Source organism: Thalassophryne amazonica, chromosome 12 (genome assembly GCF_902500255.1).
Source record: "Thalassophryne amazonica chromosome 12, fThaAma1.1, whole genome shotgun sequence".
Taxonomy (NCBI): domain Eukaryota; kingdom Metazoa; phylum Chordata; class Actinopteri; order Batrachoidiformes; family Batrachoididae; genus Thalassophryne; species Thalassophryne amazonica.
The window spans coordinates 64,499,140-64,520,233 of NC_047114.1; the positions used below are offsets into that span (position 1 = coordinate 64,499,140).

At 41.2% G+C, this 21,094-nt stretch overlaps 1 protein-coding gene across 1 annotated transcript in view; it reads left to right on the forward strand.

Annotated features, from left to right (window-relative positions):
- LOC117521821 (myomegalin-like) overlaps window positions 1–21,094 on the forward strand; it is a 150,802-nt gene that overhangs the window by 113,000 nt on the left and 16,708 nt on the right. Inside the window, exons 23-41 of the mRNA XM_034183170.1 lie at window positions 1,939–2,081; window positions 5,440–5,561; window positions 5,650–5,825; window positions 11,491–11,791; window positions 12,542–12,755; window positions 12,841–12,957; window positions 14,142–14,407; window positions 14,498–14,712; window positions 14,835–14,952; window positions 15,063–15,180; window positions 15,274–15,328; window positions 15,976–16,214; window positions 16,284–16,379; window positions 16,501–16,662; window positions 17,671–17,838; window positions 19,715–19,846; window positions 20,011–20,127; window positions 20,203–20,392; window positions 20,494–20,615. Of these exons, the coding sequence (XP_034039061.1) occupies window positions 1,939–2,081; window positions 5,440–5,561; window positions 5,650–5,825; window positions 11,491–11,791; window positions 12,542–12,755; window positions 12,841–12,957; window positions 14,142–14,407; window positions 14,498–14,712; window positions 14,835–14,952; window positions 15,063–15,180; window positions 15,274–15,328; window positions 15,976–16,214; window positions 16,284–16,379; window positions 16,501–16,662; window positions 17,671–17,838; window positions 19,715–19,846; window positions 20,011–20,127; window positions 20,203–20,392; window positions 20,494–20,615 (3,071 nt within the window). The remainder of the gene's footprint in view (window positions 1–1,938; window positions 2,082–5,439; window positions 5,562–5,649; window positions 5,826–11,490; window positions 11,792–12,541; window positions 12,756–12,840; window positions 12,958–14,141; window positions 14,408–14,497; window positions 14,713–14,834; window positions 14,953–15,062; window positions 15,181–15,273; window positions 15,329–15,975; window positions 16,215–16,283; window positions 16,380–16,500; window positions 16,663–17,670; window positions 17,839–19,714; window positions 19,847–20,010; window positions 20,128–20,202; window positions 20,393–20,493; window positions 20,616–21,094) is intronic.

Consider the following 21,094-nt stretch of genomic DNA (forward strand, 5'->3'; position numbering starts at 1 on the left):
GGTCTGTTTCAGCGAGTCTGTAATCAACCATGTAAAGAACCATAGGACAGAAAGTATTGTGGACGTCTAAACCTTTCCCCATTAGCCTGCTAACATTAACCTTAGCACCTGTGTTAATCCTCGTGTACACAGAGGCACATATAGTGTAAAACAAGAATATACGAATGTGAAACCTTAATTCCTGAATCAGCAAATGGAATTTTTTTTACACCTGTTATTTATGGGATGAATCTACCATGTTTTCATTGCATTCAATGCCATCATTCTAACTGTGAGCATAAACACTTTGTCCATTCCTTTATCAAGAAGACAGAAAACGCACTTGGCGTGGACTTGAGACATGGCCACTGCAACATACAACTAATGCAAAATTCTGTGTTGTATTTGCTGATTTTACATCAACCATATCATACTGAATTAGGGCTGGGTATCGAGAACCGGTTCTTTTCGGGTATTGTTAAGAAATGATTCCACCAATATCAATAGTCTTTTTTGCTTAACGTTTCCTTTATCGGTCCTTCAGAGCGGCTGGTGTTTTTGAGGGTGTTTGTCGGGAAAATGATCATTTCTCCACGTTGATGGCAGACCCTGCAGCGGCTCTGTAATCAACCGGTTCTGCAGCGCGACACCACTTTGAAGTGAACCATTGAAGCAATGCTTCAATCCACTAGCTCGTTGGTTCTTTGATTTGCTGTTCTTCAGAAATGGCAAGTCCGCTTCTTAACCCCTCTCAAAGCCATTAAAATATCGTGAGTCACTTTTGTGTGGATTAAAGTCACTAACTGTGACTCATGTCTTGTTGCAGTCAAGAAACGAGAATCGTGCTCCATTCCGTTGGCACAGCTCCAAACACTGTGCTGCTCTTCGCCGAGACAGAGTCCGGTCGTAATTAAAAACTTCAAAACAAATTGGCGCTTTAAATAAAATGACACCTCTTACAAACGCTTTTTTTTCCCTCCCAAAATGAGATGTGCTGCATTCTTTATGAATTACATCCTGATGTTTAGCACAGCCAGCTGCAAGAGTTCAGCTCAGAGGTATGGAAAGATATTCATGCCAATAATGTCTGAAAGGAAATGCTTTTGACAATAACTACAGATTTTATTTCTATTTATGTCCAGAGATCAAGGATCCACCATGTAGAGTTTATTTATGTCCAGAGGTTAAGGATCCAGTGACCAATTTCATATTTATTTACTTTAAGACTCAATAAAATGTTGTTCAGTTTCAATTTAATTGGTTTATAAAGCGCCAAATCACAACAAAAGCCGTCTCAAGGCGCCTCACATAGAACAGTTCAACATAAAAAATTTAAATAAATAAATAAAATGTAAAAATTCAAATACATAATTAAAAACAGAAGTAAAAAAATAAAACAGATAAAAAAAATAAAACTATTCATAAGAAAGAATAAAAATAGGCTTTAAGTCTTGACTTAAAAATGTCCGCGGACTCCGACTGCCTCCCGGTCGCAGGAAGACTGTTGCAGAAAAAGCTCTTTGACCCGCTGACATAGAAAACCTGTAAAGCCTACTTTTAGTACGCAAAAAATTCACAGGAGGTATCGATAAGGGAATCGATAAGGAATCGGATCATAAGCGGAATCGATAATGGTATCTATCAAAAAAATCTTATCGATGCCCATCCCTGTTCATCTAGTTCTGATCTTTCAAAGAGCAGATTTGAAAACGAAGATGGGGTTGATCAAGTATGATGATTATTAAAGGGGACATAAATATTTTTTTTAAATATACTGTAGAATTAACAGTTTTGCATAATTGATTTTGTGACATGGCGTAACTCCAGTGGTGACTTTTATTCTGTTGTATCTCCCAGCTCAACTACATTTCAAACCAATAAACAGGCCTTAACTCAAAATAGAGTGAAATACTTTTTGTTCCAAAGCACATTATCTACCTCCTCTTTTCCATTTTACAGCAGTTCAGAGAAAATCCAGGCTTTGCACACTGAGCTCGATTCTGTTCAGGCACTACGCGGCCAGCTGGAGGAAGTCCTGGGCAGGACCAGAAGCATGTCCCTGATTGTGGAGAAAGCAGCTAAGAGGCAGCCTGACTTTGGAGGTGGGGATGGGCAGGGTCTAGCCTCCGGGCCTGCAGGGGGCACTGTCACTAATGATGATGTTGTGTCTGATCACAGCCCAGTGAGACTGTTTATGTGAGACGGAGCTGTCTGTAAGCAACAATGGCCTGTTTCATGTTTTAAGCAAAAAAAAAAAAAAATTGGCCTTGATACAATTCCACTTTTTAAAATGTCTGATTAAATTGTAAACCTGAGCCTCAGCCTTCAGACAGCTTCTTCCGAACAGCACAAGCACGACTCAAATTAACCACAGTGACATGTAATGTGTCTACGTGCGGCTCAGACTTTGATTTGTTTCTGTATATTGAGTGTGGTGTGTGAACATGTTTTAACATTGTTTTTGAAACCTGCCTGCGTATTTTGCTTTGCAGTGTGTTTGTTCTGTATTGCCATTTTATGTTTTGTCTCACCTGTCACTCTTCCAGCCTCACTGTTGCACTGAAGTCGCTGCGTTCATGCCTTACAGTGAAATGTTTTGCTGTCCATCATTTGTTTTGCACCATCGCTTCATGCAATGTGCAACTTTAATCCAAAGTGTGGGGCTTCAGCCTTCATACACAGTTTTATAATAAAGTTGCTGCTTTTCTCAAGTTTTTGACTAACAGATGTGACTCAGGTACGAATGATTGATGCAAGCTAGTGAATTTGAGATGACACTGATGATGGGATGAAAGCTTGTTTGTTTAAATTCAGTTCAGCTTTGCACTAACATACCACTTTAATTTTAAAATTATAATTAAAAGTAATTTTGCTGTCTGCACTATGCTCTCAATGAGACTGGAATGACATAATAATCATTGCCGATTATTTAATATTTTTGTGGGATTTGTGCACTGTTATGCCAACAAGATGAAAACCTTGTAATTTTTTTTTTTTTTTTTTTTTTTTTTTTTTGTATTCTAAATGTAACCAAAAATAAACATTATGGCTTTTTCTCAAAGGCACCTCTTATTGATTTCTCTTTATTGTCTAGAATTAAAAATTTGTCTCAAGCAACCCCAAATCTGCAATCCCCCACTTGCTCTTGTGTTTAATTCCATTCTTTTCCCAAAGACCAGCCTCGTGGTTTTTTTTGTTTGTTTGTTTGTTTGTTTTTGTCCATCTTTATCCAAGGAGAATATTAAAGTTTCCCCAAGACTGTTTGTTCACAACCACATGTGCACCTATTGTGATTGTTTTGCAATATTATTACAACTTTATTATCAAGATACTGCAATGTAGCGGCAGATTTTTAGGTTGTGTTTTTTTTTTTTTTTATCAAGTTCTAATATAAATATTTATCCCCAAATGTGGGCGCCTACATGAAATGGTGTATTACCAGATGTTTCCAAGTGTTGTTCATGTCTTCATTCCCTCATGCATGAGATGAGCATGGTTTTCACAGTTGCATGGTTGTTCTAATTTTAATATCCTGAGTGATATACTCCTTAAGAAGCAGGTAGCTGTGTGGAAGATGGCTGAAAATATGGAGACCTGGTTTCGATTCCTAGTTACAGTACTTGTCTGCATCACTGGACAAGATACTTCATCTGCATTGTGTCAGTCTACCCAGCTATAAATTGGTACTGGTCTTTGCTGGAGATGTAGCCTGTCACAGACTCTCATCTGCTTTTTGCTGCAGAATCTGGGGGATAAGTACAGGCACCAATGGGCCTCAGGGTCGATACAGGACTGACTATAATTCTAAACAAGAAGGCACACTGAGCTGAGCATCTCCCGAGGGTAATTTGTAGCATAGAATTCAGGTGCTTTTGCATTGGCTTGATTACTTTTGTAATTAAATTAGGGGATATTCACTGAAGTGTGTTTTTTTTGTGTGTGTGTGTTCCGATATTGATTTTGAAATGAAACCATCTGTTTCTGCTGACCTTACCACGCCACCACATTGGGATTTGGGAGAGTTGGCAGTTCTGCATTGGAAGGTTTATCATTTATGTACTCTCCAAACGTTTTAGGCATATTTAATGCATCATAAAAACATTAGAATGTATGAAAACCTGATTAAGTAAATGAAATGTGTGATGAATTTCAACTTTGATGATAATCAGTATGATAATTGGGTTACGTATGATTTTTCGGTATGTAAATCCCACCAGAGTAAAAATCGCAGGACCTCAAAACTATTTTAAGGACAACATGACTTAACGTATGTGTAATTGTGTTTTCTAATTATTTTAATGATGCATTTTCATTTGCAACTGTGTTTGGTCAGTACGCTTACAAATAAATTATTCATATTTAATATAAAAATATATAGCTCACATATTCATTTTTGTTGGAACAGATTTAGTGTTGAAACGCCAATAAAATGAGGTGGGGTGGGAGGGGCAACAAATACTACTTTAGTTATAACTCTGGTATGCCTAAAACGTTTGCACAATACTGCAGACTGTTTATTTGTGGCTGATTGGTTGGAGTAGTAATATGAAAAAAACCCAGTCCTGCCAGGAAATAATAAAATTACATAATCAGTACTCTGTTCAGTAAACTGGTCTTCAGATACCTTCACTGGATAAGTCCCATTCAGGTTTGTTGAAAATATGACAAATTTTGTTCAATTGATCACCGACACCAAATTCACATTGATCAAAAGTACCAGGCACCACATTCTGGCAGTTTCACACAATAAAAATGTTGCTGTTTATCGATACTAAACTTTCAAAAGGACTGAATACTCGTATATTCGAGGGTGGAGATATTTGCAGTAACCAGCCGTGCTTGGATGTTCCACGATTGCAAAATAACACTAGTATTAAGTTACATAGCTGTTGGTAAAGGCATGCACTGTTTACACATATGATTTACAACACTAATGTGCGTGTGTGTGTATAATATATATATATATATATATATATATATATATATATATATATATATATATATATATATATATATGCGCCTGTGTGTGTCTGTTGTGTATCATATGGGCCAGTTGTGAAACATAAATTCCTTTGACATTCCAACCCTATTACTGTCCTTTGAACCTCGGCTTCCTGGCAAAAAGCCAGCATGCATCTGCATATTTTCGAAAGTGCACACAGCAAAAGAACTGCTGTTTGAATTTAGGCACATACTTATTTGTAGAAGTCATCACAGAACCAACGCTCTGTGTCATGTGATCGCACACACTGACTCAGACCACCTTTGGCCGGTCTGCACCATATGACATAACATTTCCCGTTAAGTCCCATGACTTCCACAGAGACACGTGTAACAACAACTGAGGACAGTGAGAGATGTAAAAAAAAACAAAAAACAAGACAATTCAACTCTGGGTTGAGACATCTGTAAAAGAAGAACAGAAAGTATATTGTCCTTAAATAGCTGTTGTGCTTCCAGATGTGAGCACAGATGAAGAGGAGGGAGATGATGAAGGTGGCAGCAGTGAGGAGTTCACGGACAGCATAGAGGAGGAGGAGGGAGAGGATAAAGTAGCTGCCAGGTGTCTGGCACACATTCAGGTAAAATACCACCATATTCCACACTGGAATTCTATCCAAACAACTTTTTATGAGCGAAGTTCAACAACAATCTGTCTTCTAACTTCAGAAATCTAGAAAAACCTACAGTTGTGTGCAAGATGGGTCGGCGGTCCTCGCCCAGCAAGCTGACGGGGAGCAGCACATAGAGCAACTACAGGGGGCAAAGAAGACAGTTGAAGGTGAACTTGGCACAATCGGGTCCCAACTAGAGAGGGATGGATATGCTTCCGTTGCTCAAATGAGGTACGTTTATTGGTGTTGTGGATATCTCGCAAAAGAATGAATCAGAAGCGGAAGCAAGTCACCATCAAGTCATGAAACTACAAGTCTCAAGTCAGTTGTCAACACTTGACTTGGGACTTGCAGTTTCATGACTTGAGAGTGACCTAGGATGGTCTCCCATTACTAATTTTTGATAACCAATTGTCTACAATTTCAGAAGAAGAAGAAAAGACTCCCAATCGGGGCCTGAAGTTGGGTGTAATCAGTGGTAAAGGTAGAGTTGTAGAACATTGTGAGAAATTGGGAAAGTTTTAAACAGGTTGGAAAAAGTTGTGATAAACTGTGATCCAAAAAAGTGAGCAATCAGATTGAATGGGTGCAGATCGAGGGTACTATTCTATCAAAATAGTTGGAAGTGGAGAGAGAATCCTGTGTGGCATCCCTCCCTCTAACCTGAAGCAACTCACCATTAACCGGGCTGAGTGGCGCTCACTATGCCACAGGGCTGTGCAGACGTTTGAGGCCAACTGCACTCAACATCATAAAGAATGCTGCACTCACAAGCAAGGCATGGAATACCCTCCCCAGGAAGGATTGTCCTTCCTGGGAAGGGTATTCCATGCTGTACCTGTGGGAAATGCTGTGTTTCCAACTTTTGGCTCCAAAGCCATCAAAGGAGACACCCTCGTTCTGAATTTCCTGGAGAGAGGGAGAGAGACACCCGCAAACAAAGTTGAAAGTGGACAATCGAGTACAATATGCAGTAATCGGTATTTAGCGTTCTCTGAGCACATGCCTCCTTCTGATCCTCCTCTGCAACATGAAACCAATCAAAAGCATGTTGTGCTCTTCAACAGAAGACAGTTTTGAGATTTATCAGAAGTTTTAGCTTTTTGGAAAAGTTAAAGTTAAAACGCACGGGCAGTTTGCACAGAAACACTTGTATGATGGCCCCTGTAGTCGGTGCGGACCAAGGTAGCTTAGCCGCCGTTAGTTCCCCCCTGGCAGATCCCGGGCAGTCGGGAAAGCAGGCTGACTGGGTGACTGTGAGGAGGAAGCGTAGCCCTAAACAGAAGCCCCGTGTACACCGTCAACCCGTTCACATCTCTAACCGTTTTTCCCCACTCGACGATACACTCGCCGAGGATCAAACTCTGGTTATTGGCGACTCTGTTTTGAGAAATGTGAAGTTAGCGACACCAGCAACCATTGTCAATTGTCTTCCGGGGGCCAGAGCAGGCGACATCGAAGGACATTTGAAATTGCTGGCTAAGGCTAAGCGTAAATTTGGTAAGATTGTAATTTACATCGGCAGTAATGACACTCGGTTACGCCAATCGGAGGTCACTAAAATTAACATTAAATCGGTGTGTAACTTTGCAAAAACAATGTCGGACTCTGTTGTTTTCTCTGGGCCCCTCCCCAATCAGACCGGGAGTGACATGTTTAGCCGCATGTTCTCCTTGAATTGCTGGCTGTCTGAGTGGTGTCCAAAAAATGAGCTGGGCTTCATTGATAATTGGCAAAGCTTCTGGGGAAAACCTGGTCTTGTTAGGAGAGACGGCATCCATCCCACTTTGGATGGAGCAGCTCTCATTTCTAGAAATCTGGCCAATTTTCTTGGATCCTCCAAACTGTGACTGTCCAGCGTTGGGACCAGGAGGCAGAGCTGTGGTCTTATACACCTCTCTGCAGCTTCCTCCCCCTGCCATCCCCTCATTACCCCATCCCCGTAGAGACGGTGCCTGCTCCCAGACCACCAATAACCAGCAAAAATCTATTTAAGCATAAAAATTCAAAAAGAAAAAATAATATAGCACCTTCAATTGCACCACAGACTAAAACAGTTAAATGTGGTCTATTAAACATTAGGTCTCTCTCTTCTAAGTCCCTGTTGGTAAATGATATAATAATTGATCAACGTATTGATTTATTCTGCCTTACAGAAACCTGGTTACAGCAGGATGAATATGTTAGTTTAAATGAGTCAACACCCCCGAGTCACACTAACTGTCAGAATGCTCGTAGCACGGGCCGGGGCGGAGGATTAGCAGCAATCTTCCATTCCAGCTTATTAATTAATCAAAAACCTAGACAGAGCTTTAATTCATTTGAAAGCTTGTCTCTTAGTCTTGTCCATCCAAATTGGAAGTCCCAAAAACCAGTTTTATTTGTTATTATCTATCATCCACCTGGTCGTTACTGTGAGTTTGTCTGTGAATTTTCAGACCTTTTGTCTGACTTAGTGCTTAGCTCAGATAAGATAATTATAGTGGGCGATTTTAACATCCACACAGATGCTGAGAATGACAGCCTCAACACTGCATTTAATCTATTATTAGACTCTATTGGCTTTGCTCAAAAAGTAAATGAGTCCACCCACCACTTTAATCATATCTTAGATCTTGTTCTGACTTATGGTATGGAAATAGAAGACTTAACAGTATTCCCTGAAAACTCCCTTCTGTCTGATCATTTTTTAATAACATTTACATTTACCCTGATGGACTACCCTGCAGTGGGGAATAAGTTTCATTACACTAGAAGTCTTTCAGAAAGCGCTGTAACTAGGTTTAAGGATATGATTCCTTCTTTATGTTCTCTAATGTCATATACCAACACAGAGCAGAGTAGCTACCTAAACTCTGTAAGGGAGTTAGAGTATCTCGTCAATAGTTTTACATCCTCATTGAAGACAACTTTGGATGCTGTAGCTCCTCTGAAAAATAGAGCTTTAAATCAGAAGTGTCTGACTCCGTGGTATAACTCACAAACTCGTAGCTTAAAGCAGATAACCTGTAAGTTGGAGAGGAAATGGCGTCTCACTAATTTAGAAGATCTTCACTTAGCCTGGAAAAAGAGTTTGTTGCTCTATAAAAAAGCCCTCCGTAAAGCTAGGACATCTTTCTACTCATCACTAATTGAAAAAAATAAGAACAACCCCAGGTTTCTTTTCAGCACTGTAGCCAGGCTGACAAAGAGTCAGAGCTCTATTGAGCTGAGTATTCCATTAACTTTAACTAGTAATGACTTCATGACTTTCTTTGCTAACAAAATTTTGACTATTAGAGAAAAAATTACTCATAACCATCCCAAAGATGTATCGTTATCTTTGGCTGCTTTCAGTGATGCCGGTATTTGGTTAGACGCTTTCTCTCCGATTGTTCTGTCTGAGTTATTTTCATTAGTTACTTCATCCAAACCATCAACATGTTTATTAGACCCCATTCCTGCCAGGCTGCTCAAGGAAGTCCTACCATTATTTAATGCTTCAATCTTAAATATGATCAATCTATCTTTGTTAGTTGGTTATGTACCACAGGCTTTTAAGGTGGCAGTAATTAAACCATTACTTAAAAAGCCATCACTTGACCCAGCTATCTTAGCTAATTATAGGCCAATCTCCAACCTTCCTTTTCTCTCAAAGATTCTTGAGAGGGTAGTTGTAAAACAGCTAACTGATCACCTGCAGAGGAATGGTCTATTTGAAGAGTTTCAGTCAGGTTTTAGAATTCATCATAGTACAGAAACAGAATTAGTGAAGGTTACAAATGATCTTCTTATGGCTTTGGACAGTGGACTTATCTCTGTGCTTGTTCTGTTGGACCTCAGTGCTGCTTTTGATACTGTTGACCATAAAATTTTATTACAGAGATTAGAGCATGTCATAGGTATTAAAGGCACTGCGCTGCGGTGGTTTGAATCATATTTGTCTAATAGATTACAGTTTGTTCATGTAAATGGGGAATCTTCTTCACAGACTAAAGTTAATTATGGAGTTCCACAAGGTTCTGTGCTAGGACCAATTTTATTCACTTTATACATGCTTCCCTTAGGCAGTATTATTAGACGGTATTGCTTAAATTTTCATTGTTACGCAGATGATACCCAGCTTTATCTATCCATGAAGCCAGAGGATACACACCAATTAGCTAAACTGCAGGATTGTCTTACAGACATAAAGACATGGATGACCTCTAATTTCCTGCTTTTAAACTCAGATAAAACTGAAGTTATTGTACTTGGCCCCACAAATCTTAGAAGCATGGTGTCTAACCAGATCTTTACTCTGGATGGCATTTCCCTGATCTCTAGTAATACTGTGAGAAATCTTGGAGTCATTTTTGATCAGGATATGTCATTCAAAGCGCATATTAAACAAATATGTAGGACTGCCTTTTTGCATTTACGCAATATCTCTAAAATCAGAAAGGTCTTGTCTCAGAGTGATGCTGAAAAACTAATTCATGCATTTATTTCCTCTAGGCTGGACTATTGTAATTCATTATTATCAGGTTGTCCTAAAAGTTCCCTAAAAAGCCTTCAGTTGGTTCAGAATGCTGCAGCTAGAGTACTGACGGGGACTAGCAGGAGAGAGCATATCTCACCCGTGTTGGCCTCTCTTCATTGGCTTCCTGTTAATTCTAGAATAGAATTTAAAATTCTTCTTCTTACTTATAAGGTTTTGAATAATCAGGTCCCATCTTATCTTAGGGACCTCGTAGTACCATATTACCCCATTAGGGCGCTTCGCTCTCAGACTGCAGGCTTACTTGTAGTTCCTAGGGTTTGTAAGAGTAGAATGGGAGGCAGAGCCTTCAGCTTTCAGGCTCCTCTCCTGTGGAACCAGCTCCCAATTCAGATCAGGGAGACAGACACCCTCTCTACTTTTAAGATTAGGCTTAAAACTTTCCTTTTCGCTAAGGCTTATAGTTAGGGCTGGATCAGGTGACCCTGGACCATCCCTTGGTTATGCTGCTTTAGACGTAGACTGTGGGGGGGTTCCCATGATGCACTGTTTCTTTCTCTTTTTGCTCCGTATGCATCACTCTGCATTTAATCATTAGTGATCGATCTCTGCCCCCCTCCACAGCATGTCTTTTTCCTGGTTCTTTCCCTCAGCCCCAACCAGTCTCAGCAGAAGACTGCCCCTCCCTGAGCCTGGTTCTGCTGGAGGTGTCTTCCTGTCAAAAGGGAGTTTTTCCTTCCCACTGTAGCCAAGTGCTTGCTCATAGGGGGTCGTTTTGACCGTTGGGGTTTTTCATAATTATTGTATGGCCTTGCCTTACAATATAGAGCGCCTTGGGGCAACTGTTTGTTGTGATTTGGCGCTATATAAAAAAAAAGTTGATTGATTGATTGATGGGAGTCATCCATAATCAGGTGTAATCGAAAATAATCATTTCCTATGATATGTAATTGGATATAAAATAGTAAGTAACAGTAAGAACTGCTGTTACATACAAATTTTGGTTTTGCCAGCTTCCTCAATTTTGAAATTGGGGCCAAATACTGGTAATGGGGGACAGGCTTTACTGTCACCTCATGTCATGCTTGGACTTTAATTTAAAAAAAAAAAAATCTCAAAGTATGAAGTTTTCATACAGATGTGGGTGAATGTGTCAATCTAGTAAAAATTAATGGCTATAGGTAGTTGATAGAGGTCAAAGGGTTAGAATGTAGGCTGAGGTTAATGTGGCTGAAGCACCTCGTGCACGTCAGATTCACTTGATATTAACAAAAATGCAGAAAAAAATTGCTTCACAGTGTTGGCAAAAGTCTAAATGGGTTCATGAGTCTGCATGGGTTCTTTCTTCACTAATGGCCCACCCCTCCACCCAGTCGCATTGTTTGTCTGCAACTTGGGACCTTTTTTCTTCCACTTGTCTTTCCTTTCATCTTCACTTAGGAGAGCACTGCAGAGGCTGCAGCAGGAGAACAATAATCTGAAAGAAAGTCGAGAAAGAGCTGCAGTTCTCCACAGGAAGGAGAATCACAGCAATCTGAACCGTGAAGAAGATGAGGAGCAGGAGCACCTTGAAGAAGAAGAGGAGGAAGAAGAAAAAGCAGCTCCATTACAAGCGGGAAAGCGTGGGCCTCCGTCTGTACGCCTAAGTGATGAGCCGGGGAAGAGACACTGCACAAGGCCCAGCTCCCTGGACCTGAGCACGCTGGCTGCACGCCGTTACAGACATCACGCTGAGCTGGTACGAGTTAAACTCAGAACGTGCAACATTTGCTCCTTCAACTATTAATTACATTTAGTATGTGATAGTGTAAACAAACAAACACACTCATCTTCAACTGCTTACTTCTATTAAAGGTCACGGGGGGCTGGAGGCTTCCCCCCACATCCAAAGACATGCAGGTTAGGTGGATTGGAAACTTTAAATTGCCTGTAGGTGTGCGTGTGTTTGTGTGAATGTGTTTGTCTATATGTGGCCCTGCAACAAACTAGCATCCTGTCCAGGGTGTACCCCACCTTGTGTTTCAGCAGAAAAAGAAACGTGTGGTTTCTCAGAAAAAGAAAAAATCTTTTCTTCTTTTGTGTTTCAACAGAAAAAGAAGCATGTGGTTCCTCAGAAAAAGACTGCGTTGTAGCAACAAAAAACACACACACACCAAACTTTATTACAAGCTTTTTATAGAGAACAACCATACAGTTTCTTGAATACTGCTCACCAACAACTGCAACCTCAAAATGGCAAACCCGCCTGTTTTATACTATTAGGAGCAAGCTCCCCCTGCTGGTCTCCTTTGGACACCACATGAACACACACACACACACACACACACACACACACACACACCCTTAATTAGAGTAAGCGGTTGAAGATGAGTGAGTGAGTGAATAACTGCAGAAAAAGTAGATTTAGTTTTCACTTGTTCGATTCTACCCAGGACTGCTGTACCTTAATGCCCTTCTGTGTTTGTCCTTGGCCATGTTGCCTTTGAAGGAGGAGGAGGAGGAGGAGACTGGCAGGAGCAGCAGTGATGTGGGAGCGCTCTGGCAGCATAGAGAGGAGGGTTTGTGTGAGCAGGCAGCCCGCCTGCGCTCTGATCTGGCTCTGAGTCACCAGGAGAACAGAGAACTGCAGGAGAGGCTGATGGTGTCTGAGGCCACGGTGCACGCTCAGGCTGAGCAACTGAAGGACTACAGGGACCTTCTCAGTGAGTCACGCCCTGAAACATGCTCAGATCCTTAAACCACACAGTTTGTTTTTACACATTCGGGTCATGTCTTCCTTCTTAACAGCTGAGACATCAGTCCAGCAGGCCAGTAAGCAGGTGCAGGTGGATCTCCAGGATCTGGGTTATGAGACTTGTGGTCGCAGTGAGAACGAAGCTGAGAGAGAAGACGCCAGCAGCCCAGGTGACAAACAGCAATGCAAGCTTTTCCTTTTCTTCTTTCATGTCTTGTGTTCATGTTTACCTCCGCCAAGGAGGTTGTGTTTTCATTATTGTTTGTTTGTCAGCAGAATATCACAAAAGTACTTAATGGACTTCTGTGAAATTTTGTGAAGAATTGGAGCTTGGGTCAAGGAAGAGTTGAATAAATTTTAGGTGGATCTGGATCAAGAGGTGGATGTTATTTTGGTCTTCAGCTTTAATTTTTGATCCTGAAACTGTTTGGCTCTTTCATCTTTGATCCTGTTTCCTTTGATCCTGTAAACAGGATGATGATTAGTTCAGCAATCAGGATCAAAGGTCAGAATCCACTTCTTGATCCTGCTTCCTGATCACAGATCAAAGACAGGGTCAGAGTCATGATGAGGATATTGACTTTGATTTTTGTTAAAGCAAATACAGGCTAACAACACCAGAAATACAACCTCCTTTGCAAGTTTAAAAAAAATCTGTGATCAGGATCAAAGCTCAGCAAAGATAAGTGACCATGAGAAAAGATCAGAATCAGGATCAAGGATTAGCAATCAAAGATGACTGACCATGAGCAAAGATCAGAATTAGGATCACAGATAAGCAGTCAGAATCAAAGATGAGAGATCATCATCCAAGAACCTTTGAGAAAAAGATATTCCTTGGAACTCTTCTTCAACTGAGAAAATGTCAACAGAGGACTATTTTTCTGTGCTCTAGATGCTCTTCTAGATACTGTTGTCATTTTTTTTCTTGTATCTTCCTTCTCCATTCATTACATTTAATTAGATTCCATTCATGCATTTGTTAATTTCGCTCATTTGTTCAGGCCTTTGATGTAACCAGGAGAACAGAGTCTGTGAGGGATTGTTTTGTCTCAATGTCCTTCCCGAGTTGTGAGAATCAAGGTCTGAAAGAACTCTGGCCAAGTTTCATGTGTCCATAAATTATCTTCCTCTTGGGGAATAAAAAAAGAGCATGTTGTCTCCAGGAGGGTTCTTTTGTCTTTTGTTTTTTATGTCCCGTCATTTTTGGTCTGTGTATTTGTTAGGTGACAAACATTTAATTAATTACAAAAGACCACAAAGAGGCTGCAGTTTTTGCATTTTTGGCATTTCTGAGTCCATTGTGTTTGATCAACAAAAATTTCAGACAATATTTCTTGGTTTTGTCCACCAGAGTTTGATGACCTGGAGATGTGCACATCGCTGTCACAGCAACACCACTCTGAGGTTGTGGGCAGCGGTTGGTGCAGCAGCAGCTGCAAAGGTCTCCGAGGTGCTTATGAAATGGACGATGTGTCCGCTTCTCTCCAGCATCTGGTCCAGGACCTCCGGTCACAGCTGAGCGGCTGCCATAAGGTGATCCGTGGGCTACATCTGCGTGTCCGTTCCCTTTCTGCTACCAGCGACTACGCTTCCAGCCTGGAGCGCACCCCGCGCAAGGTAACCAATAGTCACTGCTGCCTGGGAAAGTTATTTTCTGCACAGTACAAGAAATAAGATACATTTTTTAAAAAAATCCTGGTTTTTCAGGTGAACTGGGCTTTTGAGGCACCTCCAAACCCTAGCAGTGTAGAAGATGATGAGGGCTGGATGTCTGACAGTCAAGGAATTCACTTTGTGTCCAAACCCAGCAGGGAGCTGCAAGAACTAATGACAAGAGTGACTTCACTGGAGGCTCAACTGAAGAACAGCAGGTTGGAGGATAAAAACCAGACAGAAGAGGGGAAATGTGCCACATGGCCGGGGTGAGCAGGCAAAGTGATTCCACAGTCCTCATGGAACCGTTATTTATAATCATTGACCACACCGGCATGGGACTGTTTAGTCATGAAGACTTCCCTTAACACTGTGGTTCCTTTCTTTACAGAAAGTACAACTCTCTGATCCAGGCACAAGCTCGTGACCTTTCCCACCTGAGGCAGAGGATGAGGGAGGGACAAAGAATCTGTCATATCCTCACACAGCACCTGGCTGATACCACCAAGGTAAACCCCCACCCTATCAGCCCACGAGTTATATTTCCCAAATTGTTTCCGCATTTGACATTATGGAACTGATCAGTTTTCCACATGTTTAATTTCTCATCAATACACAGGCTTTTGAGGAGCTGCTGAGAGCCAATGATATCGATTATTACATGGGCCAAAGTTTTAGAGAGCAGCTGGCACAGAGCACCGCCCTGGCACAAAGAGTGGGCACCAAGATCAGTGGACGTAAGACACAGCTTACGCTCATGTGTTCATTTCAGGGGTTTTTAATCTGCCTTAAAATGATCTACTTACTGTTCCAATGTTTCATTTCCGAAGGAGACCGTGCCGAGAGTTATGATGACCACGCCGGTCATGAACTGCTTGCCCTTAGGTGAGTCACGGGGGGTGTTCTCTGGCCTTCCCATCATGCATTTAGATAGATCAGATGACTACAGTTCAAGACAAGTCAAGATATATTTACAAAGAATGGTGATTCCAAAGTGTGAGCCACCGCCCCCTGGTGTTTTGTGAAGGTACTGCAGTTAGGTTCCCCCTCGGTTGGTCGTGACTCCTGCAGGTCAGCATCACAGGTCATTAAACTTAAATTTAAATAAAAAATAATAGCAATAATACAAAAAAGCTCTTTGATTTTCACTTTAGTAATCAGTAACTCCAAAACATTCAGTCATAAATAGTCCAAACTATACCTTTTTGGAATCATTATGATCAGACAAATAATGTGGTGTAGTTTTCAACATGATTGGAGCATTTTTAAAATTTTGACCCCTGTGTAATTCTTTTTTGACCCCTATAGCTCAATAGAGGTCAGCTTAAGGATGGCTCCATAACTGAAAATAAACATTAGTTAATTTGGAATATGTGTGCCAAATTCTATGCTTTTATCACAAAATGAATAATTGTTTTGCTGTGCCGCCCCACTACCTCTTTAACCCGTGCTCCACCCCGGCACCAGGTTTTCTGAAAATCATAATGATTGTACTAAATAAATGACAATGATATGATGTTGTGTATGCACAGGCTGAGCAAGGAGCTTCAGCACAAAGATAAAATCATCGAGTCCCTCCAAACGAAGCTGCAGCAGCGTTCAGAGACGACATCCAGTTGCCAGGCTCTGTCTGAGACCACCGACCAATCAGACAGAACCTCGCTGGTGTCCGATGAGTGTCGAACCAATGAAGATCTGGAGCTTGTCTCTGATGTAGAATACCAGGAGCTTCAGCCTGGACGTGCCTCACAGCGAGACGGTATGACTAAAGGTATTTTTTTATTCACTGCTCCTCTCTGAGAAATGCCTCTATCCTTTCACCTTCCACCCCTTCTTTTAGCCCGTCCATCTATCCATTCTCCACCTGGCCTCAAGTCTTCCAGCAGCTGTCCAAACATGCTTTGCTCAGTCCCTGCAGGTTTGACCACACCCACAGGTACGGCGAACGTGAACTGTAGAGCACCTCAGCATCAGGCTCTGCTCATCTCATTCCTCTCTTGTTTTTCCTCCTCCTCCGCCTCCTCCATGTGCTGGCACCTCCTGTGTCTCCTCTCCAGCCCTTCTCACTCAGCCTGTCTCCTCCTCCCTTTCTGTCTTCCCCGGCCCTGATGTTTGGGGTAAAGCAGTGGTTTGTGAACCCAGACCCAGGGCTCTGTCTGTCAACACTGTTCGCCAAGAGCTGGACAAGCTGTACACACAGATCAATGAGCAGGAGAGGGGTGAGGGAGTGCATGCCGTGTGCCAAATCCAGCCTTAAACTGTCAATTAAAGTCATCACAAACCTGCTTATGTTGGTAGTTATATTTTTAAAAGGGCAGTCAGTCTGTTGTGCAGCCAGCGCCTCACTTGCAAAGATTCAGTTTTGCATTAACCCTCAAGCAGCCGAGTGGAGTCATTTATGATCCTGGGCATATATTTTTGTGCACCATTTTTTCTCATTTTAATCGAAAAAAGTTTCCTACCATGAACTTGTGCATCTATTTGTCCAGCATTTGTTCAGAGACATTTACAAGGATCGCCCAATCTGTGAGGCAAGTATAAGCCAAACTTGCATGGGGTAACTTATGACCCCCCAGGAAGATCTATGAGATTTTTGGCATCTTAGCTTCAGATGGTATTGTAATTTGCCAACTCTAATCATATTTTACCGTTAAATGGTAAATGGACTGCATTTATATAGCGCTTTTCCGTCTGCATCAGAGAATCAAAGCGCTTTACAAACAATGCCTCACATTCACCCCGATGTGAGGGTGCTGCCATACAAGATACTCACTACACACCGGGAGCAACTAGGGGATTAAGGACCTTGCCCAAGGGCCCTTAGTGATTTTCCGGTCAGGCTGGGATTTGAACTGTGGATCCTCTGGTTCATGCTGAACCACTAGACCATCACCTCCCCTCCATTTTACTGTTTGGCAGGGAAGCTCGGCCAACAGACACAGAATAGCAAGATTTACAGCTGCACAAGCACTGAGACTGATTCTTGATGTCCAGAGTGAGGATGAAAAGGATGACGGACAAAAATATTAGAGAGTGAATTACATATGAAGAACCCTAAATCAATCATTTATATTCCAATTTGTATTCCAATATAAATTCAAGGTGTCATAAATAACCCACTTGGTCATATTAGTTACTAAAATAGCTTGGTTTCTTGAGTGTTAACCTGCTTTACGCGTCATTTGAATGTTGTCACAGCATTCTTCAATGTGTGTTTGTGGTTACAGAATTTGCAGTTCCCCAAGGAAAGGCGGTGCTCACATGCTCAGGTGGTACCCCCAACCAGAGTGATCTCCCCAACTATAGCCAGCTATCCCATCATGCCTTTCAACAATACCAGCTGGGTGGTGCTCTTGAAGGACACTCTCTGAAATCAGACTCGGGGATAACGACAGGTGGGTAGTTTGTGGGAAATCCACACTGTGGCCTCTAGGTCGCTTGTCTAAGTTTTTGAGACAGCAGGAAATGGCCATGCAAGCTTGACATCACGCTGATCTGTCACCATCAACACAGAAATAAAACCGGTTACATGTCTGCATGCACAAAATTGCAAAGTGCTCAGCATAGCAGTGGTTAACACACGGGCCTCGTGATAATGAGGTTGTGGGTTCAGTTCCATTCTGTGTGGAGTTTGTCTGTGCACTGGCTGGCAATGTGGTTGGATTATAATTAAAGGTATAGGGCCACTTTAATTTCACTAAAACAACAAAATTTAATTTCTACTGAAATGAAGAGAACATATTTATCTGGGGGAATTCCGTAATAAATATTTTCTTCAATTTCAATTTCAGTTTATATAGCACCAAATCAGAACAAAGCTGCATCAAGGCGCTTCACACAAGTAAGGTCTAACCTTACCGACCTCTAGAGTAAGGACACAGGTGACAGTGGTAAGGAAAAACTCCCTCTGATGATACTGAGGAAGAAACCTCAAGCAGACCAGACTCAGGGGGGTGTTTTTAACACTGTCTACAGTTATCTTTGTCTTGTATTTATCTCTAAATACAAGACAATAAAATTTAACAAATTTGATATAATGGCTTTATTTATATTGTTAATTATTATTATTATTATTATTAAAGAAGTTATTAAAACATGTTTAACTTAACTTTCGTTATTTATTTATTTATTCTGTTATCAATTTGCTTCTTCAGGTATGTTTGGCTTTTAATTGGTAATACATTTTTATCCCACACTGGCTGAAGGTCCGAAGGGGAATTATGTCATGGTGATTTCCGTCCGCCTGTCTGTTTGTCCAACATCAACTGTCTGACATCAACTCTTCTCACTTTTTTAGGAGGAATTTTGTGAAACTTGGTACAAGTCTTTGTAATAGGTTGGTAATATGCATAATTTCATATTGTTCCAGTTGGGCCCATTTTACCAGAGTTATGGCCATTGATTACAAAGCTAGACAGTCAGTTTCATGAGTGGCTGCCTGCATTCTGTAATGAACACCTCTCACATTTTTAGTAGGAATTTTGGGAAACTTGGTACAATTTCTTGTTATCGGGTGGTAATATGCATATTTTAATATCTTTTGAGTTGGGCTCATTTTTCCAGAGTTATGGACCTTGATTAACAAAGCTAGACTCCATCAGTTTCTTGCTTTAGGTGCCTGCATTCTGAAATCAACTCACAAACTTTTAGATGGAATTTCATTTAACTGGGTACAACTCCTTGTTATAGACTGATAATACACATATTGTAATATTGTACAAGATTGACACATTTTGACAGAGCAATGGCCCTTGATTAACAAACCTAGACACTGCTAGTTTCGTGAGTTGGTGCCTCCATTCTGAAATCAAGTTATTTTATGGAGGAATTACGTGAAACGTAGTACAATTCGTTAAAATGTTATCAGAATGTATTAGGCACTTGTACCAAAGCAGGAGCGGGGGATATTGTGCTCTCAGAGCACTCTTGGTTAAGTGTTTGTTTCATTGAAAATTTGAAATATTGAACATTTTTCAATGTTAAATTTTATTTTAACTTGACTCTTAAAATGTTGATAGAACTTTATTTAAACTGATTTATTCTGTTATCAGTTTTGTTTCTTTATAGCTGACTGTCATTTTGCTTTTTATTATTAGTATTATTATTATTATTTAATTTTAAATGTGTTTTCTATACTCAAGGAATTATTTATTCATTTAGTTTTCAATTTATTTATTTATTTTTTTGTTTGTAATATGAAATATTCACATGCCGTGGCATGTTGAGATGGGATGGAGCTGAATTATACTGAGTAAAGCCATTTGTCTGTAGGGGTAAATTTGATTGAGGAGCACCTACAGGAGGTCAGATGTCTTCGTCAGCGTCTGGAGGAATCCATTAGGACAAACGAGAGCCTTCGCCAGCAGCTGGAAAAGAGACTGTCTAACACTGGGTGTGATGGAGGTATTGAAATCACTCACACACACACACACACACATACACACACACACACACACACACACACACACACACACACACACACACACACACACACACAAACAAACATACACACTCACACAGCTTTGCATACTCTGTGTGGTGGTCATTGGTTTTGTTTTTTCCTCCAGGTTCGCCAACTAATATCTACATTCAAGGGCTGCACACGGTCAACCAGCTGTCAAATGAGATCAGAGTCCTGAAAGAACAAAATCTGGGGCTACAGTCCCGCCTACAGGCCAGCGCAGGTACTGAACCTATAAGAGCAAATGCTGACTGTGGTCAAGTTGTACAGACCTGTTTGCACTTTGCTTATCCCTCAGACACGCGCGAGGAGCTTTTGCAGCTACGGGAGTCAGTGTTTACGGCGCACACCCGCCTGAAGCAGGCAGAACTAGAGGCACAGCAGTGGAAGGAAGAGCTGAGACGACTTCAGGCTCACAGTCAGGAACAGGAACAGCAGATACACACATTAAGGCAGGAACGACAGGCCGGCCAGGAGAAAACCAACAGGTTAGTGTTCTCTGTGTGTGTGTGTGTGTGTGTGTGTGTATGCACAATCAATGGCTGTGTGTGGCCTGTCGGCTGACTGCTGTGTGCACGTGCATTTCCAGACTCCAACACCAGTTGTCTCTACTGCAGCAGCAGCTATGTGAGAGCAGGGAGTTCATTCACTCCCTGCAGAGTGAACTACAAGTTTATGATCGCTTTTGTTCCAACACAAAGGCCAGCAAAGGTCAGTTCACTTTTAAACAGCAAAATGAAAATGAAGTGAATCATAGTCTCCAGATCTGAACCAACTTTAACACCAATGGGAGATTTTAGATCAGCGTGTTACAGCGCTCTCCACCAGCATCACCAAAACATCAAATGAGGGAATATCTTTGGAAAAAAAAATGGTGTTCCATCCCTGCAGTAGACATCCGGAGACTCCGCAGAATCAATGCCAAGATGTAATGAATTTGTGGGGGCCCACCACGTTTGTTAATAAGACACTTTTTGGTGGTTTTCCTTGAAATTGTCACCCATTTGTAAGAATATCATGGCAACACAAACATCTTTTTTCCCCTTGTGAACATTAGGGATGGTAATTTTTAAGTTATCAATGTCAGTGCCATTATCATGCCAGAAGTGACATCATGACTGAGTATCAAAAACCGGTTCCTATGAAGAATCGTTAAGAAATTATTTGATCCACCGGCATCAATAGCCTTT